The sequence below is a fragment of the Pyricularia pennisetigena genome, chromosome 6 (assembly GCF_004337985.1).
Source record: "Pyricularia pennisetigena strain Br36 chromosome 6, whole genome shotgun sequence".
Taxonomy (NCBI): Eukaryota; Fungi; Ascomycota; class Sordariomycetes; order Magnaporthales; family Pyriculariaceae; genus Pyricularia; species Pyricularia pennisetigena.
The window spans coordinates 1,866,539-1,887,897 of NC_043744.1; the positions used below are offsets into that span (position 1 = coordinate 1,866,539).

General features: G+C 50.9%; 6 protein-coding genes across 6 annotated transcripts; 2 read left to right on the forward strand and 4 right to left on the reverse strand.

The window, feature by feature from the left end:
- Positions 1–2,404: 2,404 nt before the first annotated feature.
- On the reverse strand, positions 2,405–3,362 carry PpBr36_04374 (uncharacterized protein; the record flags this gene model as incomplete). Its single annotated transcript, XM_029891534.1, has 2 exons — positions 2,405–3,199; positions 3,282–3,362. 2 exons carry the CDS (start codon positions 3,360–3,362, stop codon positions 2,405–2,407), a joined length of 876 nt encoding a protein of 291 aa, XP_029750345.1.
- A 1,303-nt stretch (positions 3,363–4,665) lies between these two features.
- Positions 4,666–7,701, reverse strand: PpBr36_04375 (uncharacterized protein; the record flags this gene model as incomplete). The annotated part of the gene is made up of 1 exon (XM_029891535.1): positions 4,666–7,701. The coding sequence occupies one exon, from the start codon at positions 7,699–7,701 to the stop codon at positions 4,666–4,668; it is 3,036 nt and encodes a 1,011-aa protein (XP_029750346.1).
- Positions 7,702–9,194: 1,493 nt separating this feature from the next.
- Positions 9,195–10,342, reverse strand: PpBr36_04376 (uncharacterized protein; the record flags this gene model as incomplete). The annotated part of the gene is made up of 2 exons (XM_029891536.1): positions 9,195–9,739; positions 9,799–10,342. 2 exons carry the CDS (start codon positions 10,340–10,342, stop codon positions 9,195–9,197), a joined length of 1,089 nt encoding a protein of 362 aa, XP_029750347.1.
- Positions 10,343–11,338: 996 nt separating this feature from the next.
- On the forward strand, positions 11,339–11,902 carry PpBr36_04377 (uncharacterized protein; the record flags this gene model as incomplete). The annotated part of the gene is made up of 2 exons (XM_029891537.1): positions 11,339–11,411; positions 11,532–11,902. 2 exons carry the CDS (start codon positions 11,339–11,341, stop codon positions 11,900–11,902), a joined length of 444 nt encoding a protein of 147 aa, XP_029750348.1.
- A 1,208-nt stretch (positions 11,903–13,110) lies between these two features.
- Positions 13,111–19,576, reverse strand: PpBr36_04378 (uncharacterized protein; the record flags this gene model as incomplete). Its single annotated transcript, XM_029891538.1, has 6 exons — positions 13,111–13,395; positions 13,472–13,661; positions 13,726–14,239; positions 17,482–18,490; positions 18,547–19,371; positions 19,448–19,576. The coding sequence occupies 6 exons, from the start codon at positions 19,574–19,576 to the stop codon at positions 13,111–13,113; spliced, it is 2,952 nt and encodes a 983-aa protein (XP_029750343.1).
- Positions 19,577–19,998: 422 nt separating this feature from the next.
- On the forward strand, positions 19,999–21,337 carry PpBr36_04379 (uncharacterized protein; the record flags this gene model as incomplete). Its single annotated transcript, XM_029891539.1, has 2 exons — positions 19,999–20,183; positions 20,257–21,337. 2 exons carry the CDS (start codon positions 19,999–20,001, stop codon positions 21,335–21,337), a joined length of 1,266 nt encoding a protein of 421 aa, XP_029750344.1.
- Positions 21,338–21,359: the final 22 nt, after the last annotated feature.

Genomic DNA, 21,359 nt, shown 5'->3' on the forward strand with positions numbered 1-21,359 from the left:
CAAGCGGCGAACGGGAAGCCGTATTCAAATCGTTCTGCTCTTTATCATGTTACTCAACTCGTCTCCGTTTCTACCTTCAATTGATACCTGCGGCTCATATGATGACTCCACAGTGGTTCGTCAGAATGTAGTTGACATTTCTTTTGTGCGTTTTACACTAGCAATTACCAGGTATACTTTCGCTTAGTCTTTCTCTTCAAAAGCATACTATAGGCTTTCGATCCAACTATTCACCTACGTTCCTTAACATTGTCCACCTCGAAGAAAAGGACGAACGTCACGAAGGAACCAACATAACTATTACGACGAGGCACATATCATAACTATTTCTACAGATGCATAAAGGTGTTTTGCAATTTACTGCAATCATGAATATTTTGTAGTCACCAGGTCTAGACGGAAACAATGGTTCCTATGTCATTTCGATTACGAGCAGTACGATCCATCTCAAGTAACATTACGTCGGTGAAGGGGAGTTCTCCCCCCCAACCCATCAGCCCAAAACTTGCTTTGCCACCCACACACGTCCAAATCTCGCTCTTTGCCATGTTTAAGACGTTAGGGAAAAAATGCTAATTTGGAAAGTGAACATGTGAACATGACCTACAAGCAACAGACATAGACTTTTGTTGCATCCCACAAGACCCCTATTTCGCCAGAGGTATCACGAGTCAACGACATCAGCAGAAGTAGAAAAAGCGTTTAAAAAGTTCCATAGGGCGTCTGCCAAGCCCTTCGTAGCCATTTAACTAGCAAGTGTCACAGTGAAGGGGAGGATAGGCTCGGTCAAATCCCCAGAGGCGAGGCACTTTTTCGAGAAAAAAGAACCGACACTGGACGGTTTTGAGTTCGGACCAGTCACTCTAGATTCCCCGCTTTACCACTGTCAGCTGTATTGTTCGATGCTCCAGGCCCAATTTCTGAGCTCTGATGCAGGCTTCTTCCTGGGATGAATGGCTGGAAAGGGGGAAAGGGGGGAGGGAGTGATAGGCTTGTGACGTAAAGTGCTGGAATGAGTGAATCTGCCCAGGTAAAAAGACGGATAATAAGTGACGTTCCAGATTGTCCATATTCTGCTTCTACGCTAGGTCAATGAGGAGAACTAGTTTGACTCGGCCCGCATTGGTTACTTCAATGTTCGTATGGACTGCCAATCTTTCGGGGAGGAAAGGCTTAAAACAAAGGGCGAGGATCCCTATGATAAAGGATAAAGTAAAGGTCTCCTATCAAGCCTGCAGGGCTATGGACAGTCAAGATCTGACAAAAGAAAACACATGGCTTCATAGTGTCTCCTCTCAGTGTGAGCGGTGCGAGACGCGCGTCGTGACGAAAAGAAAAAGAAAAAGAAAAACTGTGTATGAGAATGCTGGGACTATTTACTGTATATCACATGATATTGCCGGAGAAAAAAAAAGTTTACTCTGATCTTGTTTTGCGACCGGCCAGACAGTGGGAAAAAAACAACCTCAATGCTAAAAGGTTATGTCGCCAAAACAACATGACTTTTTACCTAAGATTTTGTTAGTCCGCTTGCAACATGCTTGTTCGGGGCACTTTTCATCACACTTGACGTTGCCCGCGGCGTTACCCTGCTTGAAACGGGGGCTAGAAACTCGGTGGATGGATATCTCGGGGATAGTATCAAAATTTGTATATCAAGCGAAGTACAAACACGTACAACACCAGCCCCCTCTTTTTTTTCCCCCGCTTCTCTTCGTAACTTGCAACTGTATGTTGGTGGAGTCCCTCCCGTAGCTTCTTCTCCGGCTCTGCTAACCGACTCGGTTGAATAAAGCTGTTTGTTTAATCGGCATACTCCGAAGATAGATGTTGTGGGTGGGGGGGTCAGGTTCCATCGTCATATATGTTAGTATGCTAATTTCGTATTTATAGGCAATGACTTGACACGTTGGCAGCTATGCGTTGGCAACATACAAAGCATGTACAAGATCCCCGGAGATGCTCTGCCAAGGATGTAATTCCGATGTTTGAGAGTTGACGGGGGTTCATGCTTTAAGTCGGTCTACTATTCTATACCCCCTCGAGTCTCAATATCTATATCCCAGCCTCTTCTGCCGAGTTAATTATGGGGATCCAACAAGGACATCCTTTCTGGGCCGTAGTTGCAAAATCCATGTAAAACATTTCCTTCTGAGCCGCAATATTTACCAACCAAAGCAGCTCATATACACATTACGCATCCACATTAGCATTTCCCCCCACTCAAAATTCTCCCTTCCCCCCAGACAACCCGAAAAAGATCTGAACAGAGTACATAAAAAGAAGTGGCCGGTAATTCTCAGTATAGCTGACACTTTTTTTTGTTCAAGGACAAGGAAAGCGGGAGAAGAGAGACAGGGAGAAAAAAAAAAAAAAAGACTGCCAAAGAAACGACAATGTGAGATCACACCAATCCTGGGATGACAGCCTTGCGGCCCTTGATCTTCTCGGCGCCGAACCTCTCCTCGTACCACTTGCGGCCGTTGACGGCCCTGGGAAGCATGGAGAAGACCTCATTGACGAAAAACATCATGGCCGGGGTGCAGGACCAGCCGCAGGCCATCCAGTAGCCAAACCACTCGGTCCACTCGAAAAAGTAATGCGGATAGAGGACGAGCTTGAAGAAGCCGGCCTGCGGAATGGCGTAGTGGCGCTCGACCGCCTCAGGCCGCATGCCCTTTTCCTTGGCGACCACCTGGCGCCTGCGCTCCTCCCTGCGCCGGATCTCGCGGAGCTCGTCGTCGTGGTAGTAGTTTGCCGCCAGGCCCAGGTAGAAGATGCTGATGCCTACGACGAACTGCAGCGTGCCGCCGCCGCCCAGCTGCGACCGCCACTGCTCCTGCGTGGTCGGGCCGTAGGCGGCCAGCCAGGCACCGAGGCACGTGCCGTTCATGAGCTGGAAGAAGAGGGCCGAGGACGCGACCACGATGCTCATGGGCGCCATGGACGGCGCCATCAGCGGGTAGAGCACCGCGCGATAGCTGTAGTGGATTACGAACAGGCCGGCCAGCACCTTGTTCTGCCAGGGGAGGTCGTCGATGCCGTGCTTGGCCGGCAGCGTGCTCATGTTGTAGAGCAGCGTCAAGGCTCCCGGGATCTCCATCAGGAACCAGGTGAGACGGCCTGGGACGTTGAAGATGCTCGGGTACGAGGTTTTACCCATCGGGTACCACGTAGTCAGCCATTGTGCAGATGGGAGCTGTAACGGAGGTGGGTGTCAGTCACGTGTATTCTACCTGGTTGCAGAAGCCGGCAGTTTCGGCTGTTCATCGTAAACCTACGAGGGGAAAAAATTTCCACGCAAAGAGCAGAGTCTCCCAATTTTCCCTCGTTGGGGGGAACCAGTTCTCGACGATTGCCATCTTCAGTAGACGAAAACAAGGCCTAGAGACCAGACCAGTGAATATGCAGATTGCGGTCGAATTGGACTTGGGGCCAAGGCTATATATCGACTCAGCAGGACGGCGGTGTGGAGTTAAGAGACGTTGGAGTGCTAGGGCGTTCGGATACCCGGAGCGCCCGGATTTTTTCTTGTTCCTTTTTAAACCCCAAGGAAATTTGTGATTATGTTTACTAGCCTTCACCCCAATAAACTAATTCGCAGAGTCAGTTGCGAACGTTCCACTGTGGATTCGTGCGACCCTGCACTGACTTGGGGCCGTCTTTGTGCTAGTCTGGTTCAAGAAAAGGAGAAAAGAAAAAAAAAAAAAAAGTGTGAAGGGAATCAACAAAAAGAGAGGGCGACACAATCAACCATGAAAACTGCCATGGTGACATGTATATTTAAACAGCTTGCAGGATTCTACTGCGGTTGGCGTCCATTCAAACATGCTCCGCAGGCCAAGTCATGGTTCGCTCGTGACGGCATTGATCCGGGGGACGAACGAAAACCCTTTGTGTTATCCACCCCCATGCAGCCTAGCGTCGGAAAGCACACCCAAGTATATGGCTGATGTTCGTCTCGTGAGGGGTCCAAGTTCTTCATATGTTTTTTTTTGTCTAAATTCGATTACTTTTCCTTTTATTCCCGATGACAATCGTACTGACCAAGTGCTGACTGCGTAGAAAACTGCTTCTGGAAAAGTATGCGATCGGGCGGGCCATTGCTCTTTCAATCCCCCACCCTGCCCACCATCCTGCCCTAAATTGAGGGGAACCCAACCCAGTAACATCAACAATTTGCTGGTGCTTCCTACGTACTTTACAATAATAGTAGATGAACAATCCGCCCAAACATCAAAACATAGCTAAGGACGATCCAACTAACAAACCAGAGCCACCCTAAAAAGTAAGAATCTCGGCGCGTGATAGCATCCACTAAAAAAAAAAAAAAACTAAAAAAAAACTGGCTCATTGAGTAACATTGTCGTTCAGCATCAAGGTTTTGTGCAAATGCTCAATCGTTGTGTAGAGCAGACCTGGTGTGGATCCCTTACTACCTTGCTGTATTAAACGAGAACAACTCTAAAGAATAAAGTACGATGCGCCTGGAAACTTCCATTCACACACATAGTAGACACACCAATTCAAAAGGAACAAAAAAAGAAAAAAAAGAAAAAAAAAGAAAAAGAAAACATTCATATAAGAATCATGGCCCAAGCTGAGTGGCATTAATTCATATTCTCGTAAACCAAACATCAAAAGCCCAAAAGGACCCCCGCATTTTCACATCACGACACAATCCCGCTCCCTCGCGGGGAGACCCGCAGGACCCCCGCCAACCGGAACCCCAGGCCTATGCGGACCTCCACGCCCTGCCGAGCTGGCACTACTGTTCGACTGTGGATATGACCCGGGGGCCACCCGTCCATTCGGTCTCATCCCTGGCGGCCGGATACCCGTAACAGGAGCCCCCGGTGCCGCAGTTGTTGTGCTGGCACTCGGAGATCCCGGTGGAACTGGACTGCTCGCCGGATGGCTCGGATGACCCTCGGGAGGAATGTAAGCCTCCTGCTTCGACGCTTGCTCATATGTCGGAGGAGCCTCCTCGGTAGCATTCTCATCTACCGGTCTGTTCACTCGCGGCCTCGACACGACCGGAGCAGGCACTAGCGGCCGGACAACCTGAGTAATGGGAGCCGGCCTGGCTGATGCGCCTGTCACAGGTACAGACACCGCCCCAGAACTTGTCCGCCGACGTCCGCCATTGCTAATTGCGGGGCTTGTATTACCTCCGCCCTGGTGACGCCCCTGCGCCTGTTGCTCGATATACTGCTCCGACAGCATGCTCTCACGCTGTCTTCTTTGCTGTTCCTCACGGTGCCGCTCGTCTTCTTCTTCCTGCAACTGCATTGCCAGGGCCAAGTCGCGGTCTTCCTGCTCCGTCATTGGGGAGCTTGGAACTTGTTGTGCCGCTGAACTAGAGGAGCCTTCGCCGCCCGAACCACTGCGGCTACCTCGTCGCCCCCTGGCCGTCTGCCAGGTGCCAGCAGCGTCTAAGCTCGAGCCCGATGAGCTGCTGTGCTGTTGTGAACTGTTTTGTGTTTTGTATTGATTTTCACCTGCGCCACCCACAAGGCGAAAATCGCCCGAGAAGAACTCGGCCCTTTCGCCAGTGGTATCCACAAGAGACTCCCATACCACTTCCGCGTGCCCTGCATATCCCGCATCCGTCACCAGTGTCAAGATCTCGAGAGTTTGCGGGTGCCGGTAGAGAGTAGAGAAATGGTCGTTGCGAAAGAGGATTGCGACCGATCCAGGCTTCATGGCCTCGGTGATCACCTCTAGACCGTACCTTGTAAGTTGCGTAGCTGACGAATCAAGGAATCCCTTAATGGTGATGATGTCCTGGTATAAGCCCTGTTCCTCTTCCGTCAAACCTCTATCCGAGTTAGTAAGTCGGTCTTCCAACTCCTCTTCCCGAAACAATAGATTCTGTGCATCTTCATATGAGGCTGCCCGCCTCTTGAAAGCAGCGTAGGCCTCGTCATCTTGTGAGGGTAACCATCCATGGATCAGCGGAATGGCGAAAATCGAGTAAAGCCTCATCTCTTTGGTGTCCTCAAACGTGCCCGGAATCTTGCTGTCGCTACGTTGGCTGGGGTGAACATGCGTAAGTGACGTTCTCTTAAACGCCGAGATCACTTCATCCGTGGGCAAAAATCGAGGGTTCACATTCATCCCTGTATGTAACCCTTTCAGGAAATCGTATAGTTCCGTGACGTCGGGGAGGGCAGCGTCTTCCGATAGTCGCCTCGGCGACATGAGTTCATCGAAAACAGCATCGAGGAGAAAAGTAAGACTTATTTGCTCACGCGACCGAAGCGTATCGGTCAGCGCCGTCTGCGAGTCTGCTGGCGTTGTGAGACTGAGCGCGTTGACGAGTGCTAATAGGGGACATGGGCCGTTGGCGTTTTGAACAAGTATGGGTGATGTGCGTGGATTCTTTGATGCATTGGCATCGTACCAGTTAATATTCTTGATTTGATAGGTCTCATTCTTGACTGCTCCAGAACCAGGGGCGCGTTGCGGAGCTTGGGCCTCCCTCGATGTTCGAGGAGGCAGTGCTGGACCTGAATCAGCGGACATGGCCGCACCTGAGCCAAACTGGTCCGTTGAGCTAGCGCCGTGGGCATCCGTAGTGGTGGCCCGGCACGTAGGCGCCGTTCCAGTGCCGGGCTCCGGTGCGTCGTCAAAGTTTTCCCATGTGCTTTGCCGAGATAAATCGCCAGGGGTTGGATCGTTATCGATGAGGTTCCATTCACTCGTCTGGCTGACGTTGGCAGCTATGTTGGAGATGACTGGCCCCTTGCCTTTGTTGCGAGTTCCAAGGTCGTCCCAGGCGTGACTGCCCTCAACCAGCTCGTCGTCAGCGCCTCCAGCAGAGTGAACCACCTTGGCGGGCGGGGGCGGCCGCGTTGCCTCACCCCATGCAGACGAGCCCTCCTCCTCTGTTGGGAATGAAATCAAGGCTGGAGATCCAGGACCGTCGTGTGAAGGTGTTACTGTCTTTGCACTGGTTGACCGGTTGTCTTGGGAGTTTTCTGCGACAGACGACCAGACATCCCTACCTAGCTCCCGATCGTCCGCGCTAGAGAAAACGAAGGGCTCTTTGCGCGTCTCAACAATGTTGTTGCTCTCGTCCAGAGCTGGCCGCCATGGATTATTATTCCCATCGCTAGGCGTGATGCTCAATTGAGCGAACGGAGCCGAGGGCGGTGTAGGCGACGTTAGTGTCACTGATGGTACGATATGGTTCGCCAAGGCTGCAGAGCCCGGTGCCGGTTTTCTCTTGAAGGGGTTTGTGTTGTGCTTTGTTACACCTGCACCGCCTGGCCTGAGGGCCTCTGGCACGTCACTTGAAAGGCTCATCGTGGCCGGGTTTGTACCTCCGATCCCGGGCTGATGTCCACCACTGCTGTTGCCTGTCACCTGCTGCGAGAGCAGCCTCGGGCTTTCGTCCCTCCAAACATTTTCCTCTGGACCTTCGTGGTTGAAGAAGCTGCTTCCGGGCGTCGTTGGTGCCGCGCCAGGACGCAACACGTCGGGTACATCCGCCAGCGCGGGCTCGGGAGAAGAGCCAAATTGTTGGTGAGCTTGTCTCGGAATGCGACCATTGATATCATTAGAATCGGAGCGCCAGTCTTCCCTTGCCCAGCCCTCTATTTGCGAATGCTCGTCTTGAAGCGAATCAGACGGTCGGCTGCTACTAGCGGAGTTATCGAGGCGAGCATTGCTGGGGAGAGCTTTTCTCATAACCATGGTGGTCTGGTCAAGACGAGCCTGTGGAGGTCATCCGACAGGGTATGTTTGTGTTTACTTTATTTTTTATGTTGTGCCGCAGCTTGAAATCTGTACGTATTCTATGTTGATTATATTTTGACCGAGGACAATTTCGAGGATACGCTGATGGCGGGTACTGACGTCAGTTTTCCACCGTCGATAAGTATTTAAAGCGACAATCGACAGCGACAATGAATGGGTGCGTTTATGTTTGGGCGCAGCTGTTTTATCTGTCCTGGGAACCATCAATTTCAAGACAGGTATGCCAAAGAATAACAGCCCGTTGCAATTCACCACCAAAGGTGAATTGATCAGGTCGGTAAGTTAAAGAGGCACCGACAGGTTGGTTTGAAGTTGGTCAGTTGGTTCGGGCTTGGTTCGATCGAATGAAGCAAGCACATGCAACATGCCCAGTGCCTGAGGGGGCTGAAGAGCGAAATGCGCCGCGCGCGCTTCTTTTTGCCTCCACTTGCAGAACCCTGCCCGCCAGGTACCTAGGCAAATAGGATAAAGCAGTTTTGACTCTTGCGTCCCCTATCTGGGGTACGGTCAAAATTAGATGTTTTTGCGGCGGTACTCTGGAAGCTTGCGTCACCCAGCTTGACTCCACCAGCTATGCGGAAGGCGGAGTGGGGGGTTTTTGAGCTTGATCCTTGTTAGGTAACCCCCCGACCTGCAGCTGTGCGCGTACCCCTCGATTCTCGATTTCGATTACTCCAAAGCCAATAGTGTGGTATGTATCCAGACAGTTCGGGCTTGCGTTCGAGGAATCGTTACGGAGTTAATCTGCACTGAGGCACAGTTTATATATGTAGCTTTCGACCGTGAAAGTCCGCTGTTGGGTTTTGGTACTAGTTATCTGTCAACTCTGTACTATAGGACCAGCACTAGACTTTTTCTAGATTTTTATTCTTGACTATCTATGCAGGGCAGCGCGGGTTAACAAGCCCGAGGCGTGAAGGAGCCAGGCAACAGAAACTTTGTCGGGCTGCAACTGTGGCTTGACTGCACCCGTGGCGTGTTCCGAACATCAAAAAAGAAGAAAAAGGCAATCTGAGCCACTCGATGGATTTCAATGGATTTGCCAATTCATACATAATTGCGATACGAGAACACGTAGAATGTATATGCATATAAAAAAATCGTGGAAGAAAAGGAAACCGGAAAAGCGAGCCTCCACATATGTTGATGGTGAGTCGAGCGGCACCAGCCCAAGCCACCGCTAAGCGAGAATAAGGATTTTCGAGGCGCAACGCAAGTGATAAGAAGCTGCATAAGTTCTCCCGGTACTCAATACAAGAGAAAAGCAAAACAAGGCACAAAGACAATAAACCCGCTGCCTATATCCGTGATTACCTACGTAGCTCTCATCAACTCTATCCGTAATAATATCCGTAACAAACACATGCACCCCATATCCTAGTTGCCAACTTATACCGTAAAGCAGGGAGACGAGGAACAACCACGCCCTATTAAAACCTCGTCGACATCTTGCTCAGCCTCTCGCATGCCGGCTTTTTGAATTGATCCGCCAACTTCATCTTCTCCGGGTCCTGGAAGAACCATCCTTGTGCCTGCTCCCGAAGCTGCTGTTCCCTGTGTCGCTCCACATTGCACCGATGTGTCAGGGTGTTGACGAGCGTCACGTGCGCGTGCTTGTTGAGCTGGGCGATTTTGTGATTGTTTCCCTTGAACTGTTGCCAATCGGTTGGCCGCACGTAGTAGTGCACGTTGTGCTCAGGGATCTTAACCTTATGCGTAAACGGCGCTTGCGGCTCATCAAAGACCACGTCTGGCATGGAATTCGAGCCGCCTGACATGATGGACGAGATGAGCGGGATGATGAAGAGGAAAAGTATCGGGAGTAGGCCGAGTAGTGTTGACAACAACCCGGCATCGGGGTCAGGCTCCCCTTCGGCCCGCGGTCGTCTCCTAGGCCGGTTTCCGCCGAATTGGTGCACACGGATTCCGGGGCCGCCGCCCATATTGAAAACAAATTGCGGGCCCGTGTCGAAGCCTATCGCCAGTCAGTATGATATGGTCACTTGAAATGGATGCCGCGACGCCTCAACTCACCTCCGAATTGACCGAAGCCACCACCGCCAAAGAAGCGCCTAAACATTTCTTCCGGGCTGATCTCTTCCTCGAACCCTCCCGCAAAACCGGGGAAGCCACCGCCGCCACCACCACCCCCACCACCAGCGTTCCTTTGTGCAAACCCAGAAAACGGGTTCTGCGCCCTAGCACTCTCGAACCTAGAGTCCGGATCTGTCCCGAAGCGGTCAAACTTTTCCCGCTTCTCCTTGTCACCCAGTACACTAAAAGCCCTGGAAACCATCTTGAACGCCTCGTCCGCGTGCTCGTACCCGTTTTTGTCCGGATGCGTTAGGAGAGACTGCTTCCGGTAGGCCCGCTTAATCTCGGCGTCCGTGCACGTCTTTGATGTGAGCGCCAGGATGTCGTAAAATGCCGTCGGTTTGCAGCGACGGATGCGGAGTACTGCTTCTTTTTGTTCCTGGGTAAAGGTGCGTCCTTGGTTTCCTTGGTTGTGATCGCGAGAGCGGGCTCCTGAGCTGCTGTTGTTGGACGCGTTCGCCCCTGTTGTCTTTGCGCTTGACATGACGAACGAGGTTGACGAGGACGGAGCGCGGAGCCCGTCCTTTTATGCGATATTTTGTCGTACAGGAAGACTCGGGTACGAGGACGGGGAGGCAGGTAACTCGGGCCACCGCAAGGCTGGTTTGGGCCTGTATCCCGGCCTTGTTGGTCAATAATTTCGGGGGTCCGACAAACTATCGCGGCAGTCACAAGGCGTGAAGGCGAGGAGGCCGTTGGGAGGAGGCCGAGTAGTGTCGACGTGGCAGCCGCTCGGGGGGGCAGGGAAGGCGGTAACCCCGGCGATTGAGTTAAGGTGCAGGGTTGGCTACAGTGCCGGTCGTGGTCAATCGGTCGGATGAGAGCTTGCTTTTCTTGTATTTTTCTTTTTGGATTTTTTTGGACTTGGTGTCTGTCCCGTCCTTCTGTTCCCTCAGGGCCCGGACTTTCCACTACCAAATCTCGTGGTCTGATTAGGAGCCTCGTTGCGTCAGGTGTGCGCACGGATTTTGAATCCTTTTCTTTTTGCTTATTCCCGCAGTAGATGTTGCCGTCGAGTATGTGGGAGGTTGAAAAGTAGTTACCCGATGAGCTATTGAGGTCGGTTACCGAGCAATGTCATGTCATGCTTGCAACGGATGATTTCGCCCATGAACTTTAGGTTCGTGGCCGTTTCGCAAGCATCAAAAACAGAGTTCCAATAATCCCGTCGCTGCGGGACAGTAGAAGGTGGCTGATTCGCCCGGAAGCAATCTGTAACCGCAGACATCGCTGCTTAGTCACGGGGCTTCGACACTGACCCTGGTCGCTTGATACGGCGTGGACAAACGACGTCACGTCATGGTATTTTTCAGGTCCAACGCGTCGAGAAGAATATTTGGCTTTTCACCACCGGGTTGCCAAAAGCCCTGGAATTTTTTTTTTCTCGCGCCGAACAGGCCTTGCAAGTTATCTTCCTTGCAAGTTATCTTCATTGCATGAATTCCTTTCACAAAGTCTCGGAGAGGATTCAATCACTACAATGAGCACCACACCAACCGATACAGCACCACTGCCCCGGAAGTCTCTGATTGAGAAGGTGGAAGCATGGGGAAGTAAGCCATTCTCTACGAGACCAACCACACCAGGACGGCAGCTACCCGCCTCCTGATGTCAAGCACATTGTGTTTCTCCCGCCTAGGGGCTGTACTGACAACGCAACACACCAACAACAGCCTCCTCTCTCCCACCAATGGGCATGGCGACGTTGATAACAGCCCTCCACTTCCGGCCCTTCCAACCACTACCCATGCTCCTCACCCCAGCCCTCATCTTCACGTCCTACGTCACCTTGAGCGGCTGGGCCATTGACGGCGCTGGCCTCAACATGGCCTGCAGCGGCCTCTACGCGCTGCTCGCCATGCGCAGGAGGCCCGCCTCGATCCGCAACAAATTCTCGGCTAGGGGGTTCGTGCGTGGCGTCGCCATCGGCCTGGGCGCATCGAATGCCATCGCGGGCGGCTGGGTCTACTTTACCGGTGATAGGAAGAGGGAGAAGGCGGATAGGATAGCCAGGAACCGCTGGGGCGGTCCAACTCCCAAGTGAAGGACCGGCCGGTCTTGGATAGAATAGCTGTCTCGTACAGGGTGACGATTTGTTGGATAAGCTAGAAAGCTGTCCAAACTAAAACTAGCAAGACGTAGATAAGTTTTACCAATTCGACCCTGCGTCATTCTCACTCTTGTTTCTGCTGAACTAGCCATCAATGCTTGCCAAGGAGTCGCCAGAGACCCTGCTTGAGCTGGTCAAATAATACCTTGTAAGGATATTGGAGTTGGCCTGGTGATCACCTTAGGGGCTTGCGCCATTTCAAGAGCGCCGGCTGAATAAGAAACCACCGAGGCAAGCAGCAGGTTTGTTCAAGCATGGGGACGAGTAATGGTACGTTATTTGCCGCTATGATCCGCGCCTTGTGGGCTAGAGATTGCTGCTGGACATTAGAACCGACTGTTTGCTAGACTGTCAATCGCAAGTGATCAGAGCCGTGCCTATTAGTGAATCAGCAGCCTTAAGGGTTTTCGATCGTTATGCATGTAATATGACAGAGTCAAGTTTGAGGTAACCCCCTAAAACATGAATTCCGCATATAAAGTCTACGATGGAGCAAAAGAATCTGGTATTTATACTGATGCCAAGGAACAATTTCCCAACGCGCCATATTTTGTGAAGGTGAGTACCAAATAAATGTAAACCAAAGCAATTTCCAGCGTGCGCAACAGGCAAAACAGCGGAGGCAACCGAGCGGGCGATAATAAACCTTCCAGTGGTGTGGGTTCAAAAATCGCCATTTTTCTCCAATGCAGATGACAAGACAAAGGAAACTTGAGGGGAGTGGTTTTTTCAATATAAAAAAAAAAAGAGACAGACGAGCTGGGCAAAAACCACCAGCTCTTATACCAAACTCCGGGAGACGTCTCAGCACTTGATGGTCCCCACTATATCATCTAGTAAACAAGGGACGGGGAAGACAAAGGAAAAGAACATAGAGCAGATGCTACATGCATTAGCACAACTTCCTGGCTTGTCCAAGAATCTAGCGCAGCATGCCAAAACTTTTGCCGGAAGTGTTGCCGAAGTTGCCCAGATGGAACATTTTCGATTTGACTGAAGCCATTCTATCCTTGATTTGGCGCCCCGTATCGGATCGTGACCAAACAAGGCAAAGCGCCGGCGTCAATTCGGCCAGATGCATGTCGTTAATACCGTCACCACGTTGATGTAAGCGGTTATGCAGACCTTCTGGCCAAAAAGATCTACGACCAATCGGTGGCAACGTCCTCTTTGATCATGGTGAGAGTAAAGAGAGCAACGACTAGTATAGTCAACATGGCAATGCCAATTGGGCCAAACTGTGTGTAGAGAGGTTTTCGAGCAAATATGCTGGAAATTTTGGCGTCGGCAATATCGAACATGGTGATGTAGTCGATATCACATTCACGTTCCTTGGGATCGGCAAACTTGCGATATTCGTCAATGATGGCGTCCGTTTCCCACCCAGTGACTTTGCGGACCACGCCTGCAACACATCCAGTGCGGTGCTGTGAAGACGGAGATTTGTTAACAAAGGCAATCATCAAATTGATGGTTTGGATTTCAGTGACGGGTGCGACTGACTTTGCCGTGGTTGCAATGAACCAGCAGAGGATGATTCTTGGGGTTGAGCACGACATTTAGAATGCTCTGCATAGTTCCCAATGAAATTGATTCCTTCTTGGTGCCCTTCATGGCAATGACATGGTGTTTAATGTTGTTGCTTGTAAGAAATGGCTTGAAGCCTTCCGGCGGTTCCTTCTCGACCAGAGTTCTATCAAGTCAGAGTCAGCCAAAGCGCTTGGTGCAATACATCAGACATAAGATCACCAACTTACACGACAGTCTTGAGCTTTAGGTCCTTCATAAATGCATGGTGCTCCTGCTGGGGATAACCAGACCGATAGACGCCTGGGACTATCATGCCAAAATTCACAGGCCTTGACGTCTTTTGGGAATCGCCGGGTAACCCGGCCTCAAGCTGCTGTAAAAATTCCGTCCCCTTCAATGCGGTGCCGGTTCCAGTCATGACTTTGAGGTAACCGTCCTTGCCCCAGGAGCTCGGCTCCATGGGGTCAAGCCAAACATAGGGGGAGGCGTAAAGAGCCGGCATAGAAAGCGACTTTTGCAGCTTACAGCCACTCTGAATGCTTGTTGTAGATCCGATGCAGTCCTCAGCCTCTTGCGTGGATTCTATTTCCATAATTGAATTCCTTTTGGATTGAGTCTGGGACTCAAAGTCCGGCTTTGCCTCCTCGCCGGGTTCGATAGATGATCGAGCACTTCGTCTTGAAATCATAGTTCGCTCCATCTGGATATCTTGCGAGTTACAGTCGCTGTTCATCACAGAGACTGGAGGTAGTCGTTTGGTTGCGTATGATTGACGCGAGATCGTAGAAAAGGCCAAGGTCGATAGGGACGGGTGGACAAAAATGGATAGCAGTCGTCAAAGATTCGGATAGTCAACTCAAGTCGAGAATCGTAGTGGTTCGATCGATAGATATGCCCCCCTTCAAGAGGTATATGCCGGCAGGACCAGACGCCGCTCAAAGAGCACCGTTGATGGTCTTGAAGGCAGTACAACGACAATTCAACATCATTTTCGTTTGTTCGCGGTAGTCGGAAATGATGGAGAAAGGAGACGAGAACCGTCGAACGCAGCCGGAGCGCCCAGAAAGTTTGAGGTGGTATGGCTCATGCGAATGCCAAAAGGTCCAGCAGTCGATTCTAAGGCAAGCAGGCGAACAAGACTCTTATTTTCAACTGGTGATGTTTATGGTTGTAGGTGGGTGGTGCGAGATGTCGGAAGACAAGCTGGATTCGAGAAAGTTGTGGTGGGGATCGGAGTCGAGAGGTTGTGTGGGGTGGCATCCACTTGCGTGGTAATGCAACCTGGAAGGTACCTATGGCGTGCCGGTGCGTGCGGCCCAGGGTCCTGTACCTCTGAGATTGGTACCTTACTTCATAGGCACACACACCACGGATTCTACAGCGAGCGACTCTTCATTGGCCCAAAAAAATTGGCCACTTGTAGCTGAAGAATAAAGTGAATCCCTGAATTGCGGGCCAGACGTAAATAAGTTTGCTTCCAAGAAATCCCATATATGTGATGGTGTGAGCGGTAATTATGGGTGGAAAAATCCTTGGGACGTACCCTAAAACACCCGCGGTAGGCAGGGCAAATAAAGTATCTACCTACTCACTACTACTGTACAAGTATCCCACCACCCTACCAACCTACCGTACGTACAAACCTTCGGACACAAAGACTTACTACGTCGTTATATTGCTCAGAGTTCCGTGGACCTGTTCCGAAATGTGACCTGACGTTGTTTGGGAGTCAAAACACGGCTTTTCAGCATGGATTCCGTTGTGGGGAGCCAAGACAGTTCTTGTTGTAGCAGCAAGTACAGCCGACAGCTGGGTGTCAAGTTGTCAACTGGCAGTAGAAGGATACAGCTGTTACTTCGGCAGAACGTATCTCCCCTTGCTTCCCCGTGGTCCCGTTCTTTCTTGCGGGCGTAATGATGTCTATGGGTATGTCACACTGTCAAGTTCCCTGCCATTGTTTATTTTGTTTTTAAAGAGGCATAATCTTTGGGTGCATTGGCTTCCTTGGTTACATTTGTGGTCAAATGCAATGGCGGTTGTCTTCAAAGTGGTTGCCGCCTCTAGGTACTTTAGGTACCTAAGTACCTCACTAACCTAGGGTCCCAAGGTTCCCAGAGGGAGCAGACCTGTCTGACTGAGTTGAAAGAAACAGAACAGACTACCGGTACCGTAGTTACCCCCGAACGACTCGGACGAACCCAACCCCAATCGAGAAAGACGATATTAGTTGATTAGCCACGCGCTCGGTACGTACTGTACTGTGATGATTCAATGCCTTGGTAAAACTCTGACGAATGCCAACCAAACGCCAACAACGGATTTCCCAGCACGTAGATGATCGCCCAAGTGGGAATGAGCAAAGGCCACCAGCTCAAGCTATGAATTTGGTAGCGTCTGGCCCTCCCCCACGTATTACTTAAACAAGAAAGAAAAGAAAAAAAAAACCTCGCTTGGGCCAAAATGGATCAGCACTTGAGTTGTACGTTAATTTAGTCCAATATTTTTGGTCAACCGTTTACCCCGACAGGATGGACGTCATCTCGCGGCTGCAGGATCCTGCCCTGACCTGCCGTGATCCTCGTCCCGGACCTTGGCGATCGCACCTCGACTCGTCAAAGCCTCGCATGAGTCTGATGCAAGCCCACGCGTAGCATGCTGATCCCATGACATGAAACAGGGCCAATGGGGGGGAACACCGGTTCCATTTGTGCAAAAACAGAATCGCGCACACAAATAAAAAATGGACACGATGAAGCACAACGCACTGAAAGTCAAACCCAAGTTGGCATTGTCCAGGGCTTACCCAAGGGCTGCAAAAAGGGCCCTTAAATTTTTTTTCGTGTGCGATTGATCGGCACAGCCACTTACATGTTTTCACAAGATTGGTTAATGTAGTAGAAACAGAAAGGAACCCCCTCCTCGCCTATCCTCCCTTTTCGCCACCTCCTTTGGCCAGCATCAAACCTTTCTTTTAGGTTGACAGCCATTCTGCAATGGTTCATTCGTCTGGTCCCTCAATTGACTTAGCGTCAACTCGTCTCTTATTGACATCAGCCACGCTGACTAGCTTTGGGTTAGACCAATGCTAGAGATCCAGAATAATGTGTAGCCTAGACCTAGTATGGTTTTTAGATTTTGAGGAATAGGTCATGTCGTTTTTGTCTCTTTGGGATTTCATTCATCACCACATGCCAACAAGCTTATACTGTAGTGTTTGAATCCGTCGCAGGGTTGACCGATTCATTATGACTCGACCTGCTCCAGAGGTGCATATCAGAGCACTACTATATTTGGCTTTTTTCCAAGGCAATTATTCCCCAACTGAGCTCCCGCACGGTCTATAACATGCAGGGAAGATTGCCATGGAAATTGTCAAAACACAACAAGGCGATTTGATCTTTGGGTTCGAGAAGCGTTGTCCATAATTGTTCGGTTGATTTTCATGTGTGAGGAGGCTGCTTGAGCTTGAAATGAGATGATCAAATGATGGATGGGGGTTCTCCGCTCTTGACATATGCTGCTTTCGGCTTCCACATGGATACTTTGGGTAAACTTCGTCCCAACAGACATCAGGGTATCATTAGTCTAGTATATGCAGAACAGGTTTATGTGAGGTCGAAGCAGGCAGTAAGGCATATCAATCTGCCGAGTTTCCAAGGGCAAAGACTATAAGACGATGTCCACATGACCAACCGTGCATACTCGGGTCCGTTCAATACTCGTGCTGAGGCATCCAGCTCAACCTCGTCCATAGTCGTCACTCCACTAGGGATTTATGACCAGTGGAAGAACAAATAGGTTCCACAGCTGGTGTATGACTAGCAGGCTGAGAAATACAGTTTTTGCCTGACTGGAGAATGTCATAAGCGCATTGTGCTCCCGTGAATGCTGCGTCATCAATCCGGTCCAGGTAACAAACCCAATTTCTGAGAATGCCAGTGCGGCCGCGACGGTACACGCAAAAGCGTTGGACCTGTGCCTACCCTGCACTTGCAGCGTCTTAAATGTTGCGAGGTTGACTCGAACCCAGATGATAAGACTTGTGCAACATACACTCAAAGCCATATGCACTCCATACTCCGTTGGAACAAACATCTCGTAGCCAGGGATCAAGAGCAAAGCAGACAGCATCAGGACAGAAAAGTCCGATGCCGTCATCTGCCGTGCGACGATGTCTTGCTTGGGACTCTCCATCTTCTGTTCAGCCCGTTCCGCTGGTGCTGCGCGGCTAGGGCTGATCTTGAAGGTGTCTTCAAACATGTCAGACAGCGGATCACGTGGATCATTCGCCCTGTATCTGAATGACGGACTTTTGATATATTTTGTTCTTTCCGCCTCTTTCCTCTTCCTTTCTTCACGAGCCTCTTGTTCCTTCTTTGCCTCCTCTCTTGAGGCAAAGAATCGGCGTTGCTGTACTGGTTCTGGTTGGTTCTGCAGCAGCGCGGTACTGGAAGCCGTAGAAGGTTTCAAACCTCTGTGGGCCATGCTGGTGGCTGGCGCAGGAGGCACTTTGAACCAAAATGGACCGTGCTTATCGTTGACGGGCGCGTCATTAAAACTGCGCAAAGGTTGTTCAGGGGCGCTGAAGGGATTGAATGCACGAGGTGGTGATTCGGTGGGTTGCCAGTCCATCTCTGATGCGTATTCTGTGTGCTGCGGTACGTCATCCTGCCGGCCGAAGGTTGACCCGCGGGCGTTTTCAGGGGCAAACAAGCCACCGCGTGGTGAAATTTGCTGACCTCGAAGCGGTCCTTCTGTATACCTGGGCCGAATTTTGGGGGCCAGGCTTTGAGACTCAGTCTCGCTATCGCTCTCGCGCGCCGGAATTGGCGATACCAGTACCTCGTCCAACGTATCAAACATGCTATTACCTGATGGCTTCCTTTGAGAGGGTGGCGAAGCAGATTCCGGTAATTTCGGTGTTGACAAGCTTTTGCTACCGAAAAGTGGCGTTGTATCAACCCGAATTGAGCCTAACGCAAGTTTCGCGGTCTTGAGCAGGCATGTTAGTATGTGCATAGTGATGGGACAGAATCGTAATGACATACATAGAACATGAAAATGCATGTCAGAGAGTGCATCGTGAGCTGCGCTGATACGGTGGAGCCATGCTCCCGTGAGATTTTGGGTATACCAGGTGCCAGAACACGAAAGAACATGATAACCGCTTGATAGGTATACCATGTCCCGATGCCTAGCAAGTGTTTCGTGAAGCCACGGACAGTCTTGACGAAGAAGGGATTCCACCAGAGACTGACTGCAGTGCCCATAATGCTCCATTTCATGAGCCTTTCTGGGTCCGGCAGCACGGAGATCAACCATGCTAAGACCCCTAGGAGTTGTCTAATTCCAAAAGTATGCAGCCCAGGGAAGTCTGCCGTCGTGACAAGTTCTTGCATCATTTGCAAGTGCCACAATCCTTGCAAGATAAACCCAGCGAGCCACAGGTATCGTCCCGCTACAGCGAGCACGCCCAGAGGACCCCTGGCGCTTGCTTGCTCTGCAGTCCGAGCCTTCAGGCTCCGATCAATCATCCGCCGCAAATGATCCGTCTTGGCCGTATAGCCGGCCTGTGCTATTCGTTCGAGGACCTTCGGTTCACATTTGGAGCAGGTCTGGGGGTATTGCCTCTCGAGGTTGTTGCGGAATTTGTAGAAGTCGCGCTCGCGGGCCTCATATTCGGGGTCATCGGGATCTCCGGGTAGATATTGCGCCAAAGAGGCCGTAAATAGCCGTTGGTTTTTCAGGCAATCGGCACAGAAGACATCGTTATCGGGCTGTGATGCCAATAATTCTCCCATTGTTGGAGGCTTCTCATCGGTCCCTCCTGATGGCGCAGTTGCCTCGAGTGGAGGATCGGTAATCTCTCCTTTCTGAATATATACATGTCTTGTGTTCAGCGAAAGCTCATACTGAAGCCTGAAAAGATGGGCTGACAAGAAAACTCACCTCGTCTAGGTAGTTCGTTGCCTCGCAGGAAGGACACTCGAAGCGGCGGACGCTACCATCGTTGCGCGTTGAGGTCTTCCGGCCGCAATAAAAGCACGTCAGGTAAGCCTTTGACCTGAGGCGCGGCATGGTCGTCACGCACAAATACGCATTATCGGGAGAAATCTAAGGTCTGTTCTGGGTTTTGCTCCTCTCTCTAAGATTTTCACAGCGAGAGAAAGCCTCGTTTCAGGTCGAGCAAAGTATCGAATGCCTATTGCGATACAATTGATTGCTAGTGATAGTGCCACAGCTATTATGATATTTGTTGCCTGCCGGTCGCGGGGGAGATTTTTGTTATGGTGACATCAGACCCACTATTTCTCCCAAGCAGACCAGGGATCCGGTGTTTTGGGAAGCTCCGACTGTCGCGTTCCTGAGTTCATCACTCAAGATTATTCCCTACAGTAGAAGATGAGCTGGATCGAAATTAATCAAACATCGATCGGGGCATATTAGTTTACTTACCCTCACGGTCTCCGAGGACAGGATTTCCCATCCTATATCCAACAATGAACCGTACAATCCCCCAAACCATTCTCTCCCTACTTCCAACTCTTAATTCCGCCGAGCTCCCGCCGCCGCTCATAGATCTCGCTGGCTCTCTGCTTTCACAGTCGCGGCACCTCCTCAGTTCGCTCAAGGCGGACGAGGAGATCGCAAGAACCTATGCGTGTGCTCATATAGCATGCGATAGGTAAGTATACCATTGGAATAAAACTAGACGTACCACAGCTGGCCCAAGTATTAACCACAATGATGGCGCAAAGACTCAAGACTTCACTCAACCTTCCACCAATCGAGCCCCGTCCACCCATCCCGCCTCGTGTTTACAAGCGACTATACACACATCTCGATAGCATCCTGCCTATCATATCGACCCCAAACCCAAGATCTGGAGCAAGGGGCAAAAATGGGGCGGTGACAACTCCCAGCAGTGTCAGATTCCGGGATGCGTTGGTTGAGTCACCATCATCAGGTCGCCGCGGCGCCAGGGGAGAGCGTCCGACCCCCAGCAAAGAACAAACACTAGCACAGTTTAGGTCCTCAGGCACCGGCGGCAAAGGTTCGGCGAGAACCCCGGCGAATGACCAACCGGGAAGCTTAGCGAACACGTCGAGAAGCGCACATCATCCGCCATGGCTACGTCCAACGGCCCGTTTTGTATGTGCCGACCTGGAAGAGACACGTGTGCTTCCTTTTGTCATGGCAGGTCTTGACGCGATCGTCACGCCTTATGGAAAGCCCACAAACGACGAATGGGTACAACAGAACATGACAGCGCTTCTGGCGGCCATTGTGTTCTACTCCACACGCGCGGCAGCAAATAATGCAGCAAATGCTACCGCTAACGGCGAGGGTGCTGCCGCCGGAAATCTGAGCAACGAGCAGTACAAGATTATTGAGAAACGTCTTTTAAATGCCATAGCAAAAGCCCGTCGAGAAGTTGTCGTGCCTGGTGCTCACGATGCCTCATCTGGTCATCCCGGTCAGGAGGGCGACGCCGATGGAAACAGCAAAATCGATGCCTGGTCACAATGGTCTGATTTGAAGGCTAGAGGGCTCAAGCAAGCATTAATGGTGGTCAATGACCGCAAGTGGCTTGAGGATGATTGGTTCCGTGGCATAGACGATTTAACAGATGCTCAGGTTTTGGCCGATAGCCACAGTACAGATAACTCTGCCAATGATGGCGTTCAGCTTCGCAGGGCTGACACAATGCTACAAGAGAGGCACGACTATCTTAGCGAGAGGAGACGACGGGATTATCGCATCTGGAAGGCCCAAATTCTAAAAAAGATGTCTGTCCTAGAGCAAACATCCAGCATTCCTATGGAAGTTGATTCATGAAAATCAACATTAGACTTGGGTT